A 9295-nucleotide genomic window follows, 5' to 3' on the forward strand; every position below is an offset into this window, starting at 1 on the left:
TAGCAAACTTAATGGCTCACAGGAACACAGATATATTTACTAGAGGCCCAGTGCATGAAATTCATGCACTGGAGTGTGGTGAGGCGGGGTCCCTCAGCCTGACCTGTGCCTTCTCCCAGTCCGGACCCCTCAGGGGATGTCCGACTGCCGGCAGTCAGACATCCCTCTCACAGTCTGGGGTTCTTTCAGTCCAGGACTGTTCACTCTTTACTGCCCGTCTGCAGCAGAGGCAGGAGAGGCTCCCGCCACTGCCGCTGTGCTCACCAACCATGAGCCCGGGTTCTAGCTGAGCAGGCTCCCCCTGTGGGAGAGCACTGACCAGCAGGGGTCAGCTCCTGCATTGAGCATCTGCCCCCTGGTGGTCGGTGTGTGTCATAGCGACCAGTTGTTCCACCGTTCGGTCAATTTGCATATTTGGGTTTTATTATCTACACTAATAAAAGACAAAGATGCTAATTGACTGTACCTTCGCTACGCCCCAAGCCACGTCCACCAGCCAATCAGAGCGACTATATGCAAATTAACCCAACCAAGATGGCGGCCGGCAGCCATGGAGCTGGAGCAAGCAGGAGGCTTGGTTGCCCGGGCGATAGAGGAAGCCAAGCTTCCCGCCTACCCTGAGCCAGCTGTGGCCTCCGCTCATGGCAACAAAGTTTCAATTATAGAAGACAAATAAATCCCAGATACCTGCTTCCAGCCAGCCTCCACTGGGAGCTTGGGTGGCTGGGGGCCATGGCCAGCCTGCAAACAGCCATCAGCCCCTCCCCCAGGATGGCCACACTCTCATGGGGTGAGGGTCCCCGCTGGGGGGCTTGGCCAGCCTGCAAACAGCCATCAGCCCCTCACCCAGGCTAGCCAGGCACCCCAGCAGGACCCCTCACCCTGATCCAGGACACCCTTCAGGGCAAACCAGCCGGCCCCCACCTGTGCACCAGGCCTCTATCCTATATAATAAAAGGGTAATATGCAAATTGACCCTAACAGCAGACCGACTGGGAATGACTGGTCACTATGACACACACTGACCACCAGGTGGCAGATGCTCAATGCAGGAGCTGCCCCCTGGTGGTCAGTGCGCTCCCACAGGGGGAGCTCTGCTCAGCCACAAACCAGGCTGATGGCTGCCAGTACAGCGGTAGTGGTGGGAGTCTCTCCCGCCTCCTCAGCAGCACTAAGGATGTCTGACTGCAGCTTAGGCCCAGTCCCCCAGGGAGCGGTCCTAAGCCAGCAGGTGGTCATCCCCTGAGGGGTCCCAGACTGCGAGAGGGCACAGGCCGGGCTGAGGGCCCCCACCCCCCCACCCCGAGTGCACAAATTTTTGTATACCGGGCCTCTAGTATAGGATAATAGTGGAAGTCAGAAGTCTGAAATCAGTTTCACTGGCTTAAAGTCAAGATGTTGACTTCAAGCTGGTTCCTTCCAGAGGCTCTGAGAGGAGACTTTGTTTCCTTCCCTTTTTTAGCTTCTGGTGGCTCCCTTAGCTGGTGGTCCTTTCATCCATCTTCACAGCACATCATTGCAGTCTCCACTTCCATCTTACATCCCCTTCTCTCTGGCTCCAACTTCCCCTGGGCCCTCTTATAAGGACCCTTGTGATTATATTAGGCCCACTGGATAAATCAGGCTCCTTATCCATCGAAAGATTCTTAGCCTAATAACATCTGCAAGCTTCCTTTTGCCACAGAAGGTAATGTAGCCATAGGTTCTTGGATCGGGGTATGAATGTCTACGGAGGAAGAGCCATTATTGAGCCTCCTGCACCTGGCATCCCCACTCTCTTGGGTACTTACATTGGGCTTTACCTCTGTGCTCCCACAACTCTGTCCATCGTTTGGTGTCTCATTGAATGTCTGCTACCTGAACAGTCCTCCCACTGTGAGCCTCCAAGGGCAGGAATGGGGTTGTACTCATCTTGGCTGCCTGTGTTCGTGTAGTCAGGTAGAAGGCCACGTGTTTGAGGAAGTAGACCAACGAGTGCAAAATGGTGATTGTTGGAAGAACAGTGGAACTCAACCAAAGGCTTCCAATAAGGAGGTCTAAATGGGGTCATGTATAAAAGTAAGAGAAGGAGGTCTAAATGGGGTCATGTATAAAAGTGATAGTAATGACCACTTAGTTGAGGCAGCTAGTTTCATCATTGGTTCTGTTGATTTTATTGTTTATGATGTGAAAGGTTATATATTATGTTATTATTGACAAACTTAGGAAAGAGGAGGCTAACTCTTCATTATTAAACATTTACATTTATCTTTATATATATATTTAAAGAATATAAATATATATATTTATATTTCAAGAAATGTTTTGTGATTTTAAATATTTTCCCCAAAGTTTTAGAATGACAAAAATGTAGAAACTCCTAAAGGATTTGCTTGGGATGACCATGAACTTGTGGAGCAAGCCACCTGTTGTGCAATGCTCTGGTTTGAATGGGTGGTGACTGATTACCAAGAAGCATTGTGCAGAGTGAGACCTTAACCCTTAGATCTCTTTAGCTTACGAGATGGTAGAGTTTAAAGGAAGGGTTAAAAATAAGCATGACTGTGGAACCCACATTAAGTAACTGAATTTACGGATCCTCGTAAGACTTCTGGTTTTTTGAAGCCACTCTAACATAAGACAGATGTGCCTTTATATTCAGCTAATTCTCACTGAGCACCTGGTAAATTCCTGGCACCACCCTAAATTCTCCTGAAGGCCCCTTGGTGTGTTCAGTAAAGGAACTACTAGATTTCATGTACCTTTTATCTCCATCTTGGTGTATTCAATGGTGTTTCTATCAGTGTATATAACCTAGAGATCCAGGCATTGTTTGCATGAGATTTAGAGTTGTTTAGAAGTTTCAATCTTTTGTTAATTTTTAAATGTGCTGAGTTGTTCATCCTTAAAAGGCACCATATGTCATTTTGGGGATGACAGCATCCCATGTGCCACTCCAAGAAAAGGGCTTGCAGTCAAGAGAGGTCCTAGAATGTGAGGGCAGGGCATACCTTGTTCTGAGAGAGCCAAACAAGTCCACTGTAGTCAAAGAAAATAAATTTTAAAACATTTCGTGGCAAGTATTTTCATTGGGAACACGTACTGTGACCGGAGATCATGACTACTTGGTGTGCATGAAAGTTATATTTTGAGAATGTCATGAAAAATGGAGAAGTCTATGAAAGGCACTCTAGCTTTAGGAAATAATGCTAGTAGGGATTTTAGATTAAAGAGGTAATAAGATCTGCCTAGGCAGAGTGAAGAGCGATGGTTGAGTAGTGAAAAATAAGGTTATCAGACAAGTAAATGGCAGGCTGGAAAATAAAAATGTGTCATTGGGATGGCAGGAAGCCATTGCCCGTTTTTCAGAAAGCAAGATAGGGAAGTTATCATACCCTCCCCATCATTTAACTTGAATGGTAAAGGAGTGATCCTAGAGTTCAAGTGACAGTGGGAGGGAAAAATTGTAGTAGTCTCACTTAAAGATTAGGGTCCAATTTTTGAACTTATATCAGGGATTGAGGTTCAAGTGTAGATTAAATATAAAATGAAGAACCAGACAGTTCTACAAAATTGGATGCAAGTAACAAAGGACATAAACTGTTGTTGCAGACCAGTTTCAGTTCTGTGGAAAGCAGACCGCATGTACTGATCGAGAACTTGGAATTTGGGACTTTTGGGGGGGGGGTGGAAATAAGTAAGCCCTGTCTTTATCATGTTCAGTATGAGGTGGTGATGAGAGTTTAGATGGTATAGCTAAGCTAAATTCAATCAGATTTAGAATAGTGCTGTCCTCAGCAGATAAAAATGTGCGGCTATGGGAGAGAATTCAAGTGAGTCATTCTGCCCCAGGGCTAGCCCAGAGCTCCCTAGGGACCATTTGGAAAAAACAACTGGGCAACACCCTATCTCATATGTGACCCTGCATCCAGGCGGTACCACTACATAGACAAACTGAATCCAAATGTCAAGAAGGATGAAATGGTTTCTACAGGTATGACAGGCCAAGATTTCAGACTCTCAAAAATCAGCAGAGATGTCTATTGCTGTAAGGAGGCTTTGGTGGAGCTCAGGGGTGGCAAAGTGAGGGAGGTGTGGTCATCTTACCATAGCCACCTGGCTGGATCCTGGAGGTGAGACCTGATTCTACACATGAGCCACCAGCAAAGAGACCCCATCTAGTAGCACTGCTTCTTCCTTAGCAAAATCCAAGAGTGATGGAAGGACTGGTAATTCTTCCCTCTAGCTCCTGGGTTTTGCCTATTGCCTACCACAGGGGATAGAACTGATGGTTCAGCAGGCAGGAAAGACTTCCCTGGACATAGTCAGCCCTAGTCTAGAGGCCACAAAGCCAGCTGCAGTTAGAGAGCCACGGTCACCTCCGATCTCAGCTCTGCCTGCATTTCATAGGCGGTGCTCTGAGAAGGGCATAGCCAGAACATCTTAGAGTTGTGAGAGTAAGGACAGCAACACGGCAAATACTCTGTCAGAACTCTAGGATAGCATGGAGGAGGGAGATGAGAAAGAAGTATAGCAAGGTCCCTGCCCTCATGGAGCTTACATTTCTCCTGGGTGAGTGAGAGCTTGAACAAATAAATTAAAAAAAAAAAAAAAACATAAATAAGCTGATCAGACAGTGTAGTAGTGCCCTGAAGACAAAAGGGGTGATGTGTGTATTGCAGAGTGAAGTTGGAGTGGGAAGCTGCCTCATTTGGGTGGACCACACAGCTTTCTGTAATCTTTGGCAATTGACCTGAGACCTAAAGAATGAGGAGCATCTTGCCACAGGAGAACTGGTGGAAACGCATTAAGGAAAAGTCTGTGTGAAGGCAGAAACAGGAACAATTAGAAGGATTTCAGACTGTGAGGAGGTGACTAATTTATGACTGCAGTGGCCGGGGCAGGATGTGCTGGGATCATGATCCAGGGCAAGGGTGATGGTGAATTAAAAAGACATGTCGGATTCAGCTAAAGTCAGAAAAGGAAATCACAGTCAGTGTGAATGGAAATTTGTTTCTTCTTAAGTTGGGAGGGTTGACTGGGGAATATTTTGGAGGATTTAGGGTTTCTAACCTCTATTTTCTCTGCAGAGGCAGAAAGGAGCTTTTGTCCTGAAAAGGAGGATAGCAGAAAGTGGTAGAGAGTTGAAAAGCATCATAAGAATGTGGAATAATTGCTGTATGGGATGAGGGGCCTAAGAGGTGGCCCAGTGGAAATAGGATCATCTCACACTGGCCCACACAGCTATGTGACTTTCCTCAAGCAAAACATCCATCCCCACCCACACTGGGTGGAAGAAGCCAGTGGAGAGGCTGTTTGGGGCTATTCTGGGTGGTTGAGACAGGACAGTCAAGACTCCTGAAGAACTGGCAGTGTGGGTAAATGATGCCGATGATCAAGGACAAGAAGCCAATGATGTAGACCCAAGAAAACCCAAGTGGAGAGCTTTGGACACGAGAAGACATTGGTGTAGAGAGGAAGGGTGTGTTGAGGTGACCATGGGAGGAGCTGGAAGGATGGTCTGGGGTCAGAGACAGGAAGTTGGGGGGTTAATCCTTTCAGATACTTTAATTATGTGACAGCTGCCATTCTGTCTTTCCCCTGAGTAATGAATCTGTACTTTCATTGAGGGGGAAATGGTTGGCAGGTAGGTTGAACTTAAGTGAATTTTAACCATATAATGAAACGTTTCCTTTTAATTGTTACATATACCTTTCTCAGCCTTTTGTCTACTGAAAGTATATTTCTTCTCTTGTTCTTTGCACAACCATAATGGATGTGTTGGATGCCTGGGCTCTGTTAATAGGCCTCTATTGGACACCCGTTGTCACTCTTAAATGGAACACCACAGCCATAATTGATCGAGAGTTGAGTTGCAAGCTTTTAGGACTAATTGTAAAGTCTAAACTAAAATGTTTCCGGGAGCTGCCTTAAAAAAATAATAATAATAATAATATACCTTGTGTAGATATAGTGCTTTACAACATACAGAGCACTTTCATGACATCATATCATTTAATTTTTACAATAAACGAGTCTGATTGAATGCTTAGATCTCTGCTGAGAAATCGTGCTGCACATCCTGATTTAATCATGGTGAGTTGCCAGAAGTTCTCAAAACAATAACCATTTATTGAGCACCTTCTATGCATAAAGCACTTTACTAAGGATACCTAGGGGTACATTTCCAGTAAATAAATATCCAGTAAATAGTACCTATCCAAAAATGTGATCTTGCTTTCTAACTTCTTTTCCCTTCCTCATCACAGTCACTGTTTGGGAGGCTGCTTGCTAAACCGTGATTTATATAAATATTGCCAGGAATTCAATTGTAGCAGAATTTAAGTTTTTTAAAACTAAGGATTCTGATACTTAGCCAAGCTCAGTGATTCTTCAGAGAGCCATTCTATCGATTTCATCTTGTACTGTCTTAAAGTTTATGTAGCTATTACACGAATCTCAGAAGTATTTCAAACATCCAGTGTATTTGGAAGTGCTTGAATGGGATGTTCAGGGTATGGTTCCAACAGTGCAGCAGGGCCCTTGGCCCCAGGGGCTTAATATCCAGTAGAAAAGGAGAGACAGTCATCTCCAGGGTCTTTGATGTTTTGAGCCTGGGGGACAAAGGACTCCCAAGATGGAACTATCTGGGTGCATTGGCGGGTAGAAGATAGTATTAGAGCCAGGCCTAGCCCCAGAGCAGGACTAAACCTGTGTCCAGGAGCCCCTAGGGTGTCCAAACATGTGCTCTGGGCCACCATGGCACCGCAGAGATTTTCCAAAAGGTATAAGACACCCCCCTCCAAATAATAGGATTCCTACTTCATAGGCCCCTGGGCAGAATGGTCCCTCAGAATGAGTGATATGGCCTGCACACCATCATTCCTTTCCCATCGAAGACTAGGTCAGGCTCTGATGTGGCCCATTAAGGTCAGCTGAAGGGCTGTTTTGCTACTGAAACAGAGGTGATCACCAGGGTGTGGCTTCTCCAGCTATCTTCCTGCTCCTTGTCTAATGTCTTACACTAGCTCTTATTTGGCTGTACATATGGCCATGTGGTTTGGGAATGGGAGAGCACAAATCCAAATGGCCTAATATTTTTTAATAGAGTACTAAATTCTATTATAGAAAGCTCTTCCATGTTACCATCTTTTAAAATAACAATTTCTGTACTTTACAAGGGAGAGTATTGTCTGGATTACCAAGTTATACAGAGCTTAGGCAAACACAAGCCAAAGAACGCTTTCTTTTTTATGTTGGGCAGATGTGCGTAATGCTTTATTTTGACACAGACTATGCAGCCAGTATCTGATCGTCTCATAAATACTCCAGAGGGGACCACAATGAGAACAGAGTGTGGAGCAAGAGCCTGAGCGTTAAGTCTAAATGATGTTTCCGACTGGGGCTGGCAACATGCTTTAAATAATTGTATTCTGATCATTTAGGTCTCTCTTTATAGGGCATCCTTTATGACCAAGACTGTCCAGTACCAAAATGAGCTACATAAATTCCTAATCTGGGATACAGCTGGACAAGAACGAGTAAGTACTCTTTAATTTACTATGTGTTTTTCTGAGGCCCAAATAAAGCTCCAACTAAACCATTGATGTCCCTGTCGTTTCACATTACCCACTCCTCTTCTGCGCGCCTGAGATACATTTATTCCTATTTGCATAGGACAGCCTTTTTCTTTTCAATTAGAACCACAAAGTCCACTGATGGAGAAAGTGGTAATGGGTACTGAGGGCATTTTTATACTTTTTAGTGTCTTAAAGTAAATGCTGACTAACGGGCTTGATAAAATCCCGCTTAGAGCATTGTGTGTAATTTGGGGCTCCGTCCTCCCACAAAGATAGAAGAGAATTAGTGGTAGAAAGGGAGAGCTAAGCACATCTCATTTATAGCTGCCTTTTAAAAGCTAAAGAGGGAACTTTACAGCATGTAAAGTTTGAGATTTAAGTGAAATGGATGAGCTAACACAGTGCTTTGCAATAGGTACTTAATAAATGCCTGATGATCAAATTGTCCAAGATGGTTATCTGCTTAAGGAAGAGCCTGAACCAGACGTGGGAACTGGGCTGAGGCATCACAGTGCAGAGTGGGGATGGGGTGAAGCCCACCCAAGTCATACAGGAGTGGGGAGGTGGGTGGGAGAACACACACCTGCCTGCTGCCTTATTTTACTCTGGGCCCTAAGTCTGATTTCCCTGTCGAGGGGTGTCTGGCAGCCACCCCATTATTCAGCTGCTGTTTAATTTTGTTTTCAAACAGTACCATCAAATAGAACATCTGATGGATGCACAGTGCTATCTTAAGCTCTTAAAAGTATACCAGAAGTAATCGGAAGAAATAGTCTGTCATCACGGTCTTATCTAAGACAGCAGAGATACTGTGTGTGGTATAAAACCTGACAGAATCATCACAAACAAACAGAGGAAACAAAACAGCCCTTACTGTTGTCCCGGACGTAGACACCATGCATCTGTACAGATTTAATGTCCTAAGTTTGTCTGTTAGCTTGCTTCTGTTGGTTTTAATGCTGGATGTCATACCCTGTGTCGATTGCTCATCTGAGGTCCAGCCCCTAGTCTCCATCTCCCATGCCTTGTACTCTGTATCTGCATGGAGTATTTAGGACAGCTAGGCCTTTGCTAGCCATCACTCTTCCATCCTTCCCAAGTGTTGCTTCCACAGAACCTTCCTAAACATATCTGTAGGCACAGTTGTGGTGTCTGTCCTATTAGCCAAAAACTCATGTGGCTCTTCAGACTGATAACATATGTGCCCTTTCACTGAATCCCAAGTTTCAGTTTACCCCTCCCATATAGTTGATGATACAGCAACACCCTCATCATAAAGAATCATGCTATGATATAGAGTCCACTATGCTTTGAGTCCGTATGCACTGTGATGTGGAGCATCTCTTTTTTCTAACCACAAAAAAAGAGTTAATAGTGTTTATGCCTCCCTTGCTGCTGCCATAATAGCAGAATCCTATTAAGATGTTCTTTGTTTTTTTGTTTTTGTTAATCCTCACCTGAGGATATTTTCCCATTGATTTTTAGAGAGTGGAGGGGAGGGGGGATGGAGGGAGGGAGGAAGAGAGAGAGAGAGAGAGAGAGAGAGAGAGAGAGAGAGAGAGAGAGACATCAGTGCGAGAGATACATTGATTGTGTGCCTCCCACACCTGCCCTGATTGAAGTCTAGGATTGAACCTGCAATCCAGGTTCATGCCCTTGACCAGAATCAAAGCTGAGACCCTTTGGTCACAGCGACCGATCTACCATGAAGCTAAATAGGCGGGGTTTAAGTTTTT

General features: G+C 45.0%; 1 protein-coding gene across 6 annotated transcripts in view; it reads left to right on the top strand.

Annotated features, from left to right (window-relative positions):
- Positions 1–9295, top strand: part of RAB22A (RAB22A, member RAS oncogene family) — a 62399-nt gene that overhangs the window by 29647 nt on the left and 23457 nt on the right. For all 6 annotated transcript variants that reach the window (XR_001349534.2, XR_001349535.2, XM_014461465.2 and 3 more), the window contains one exon: positions 7439–7520. Coding sequence is in view for 4 of the 6 variants with exons in the window: in XM_014461465.2 (XP_014316951.1) it covers positions 7439–7520 (82 nt within the window). In the remaining 2 variants the exon portion in view is untranslated. The remainder of the gene's footprint in view (positions 1–7438; positions 7521–9295) is intronic.

This window comes from Myotis lucifugus, unplaced genomic scaffold (genome assembly GCF_000147115.1).
Source record: "Myotis lucifugus unplaced genomic scaffold, Myoluc2.0 scaffold_155, whole genome shotgun sequence".
Taxonomy (NCBI): Eukaryota; Metazoa; Chordata; class Mammalia; order Chiroptera; family Vespertilionidae; genus Myotis; species Myotis lucifugus.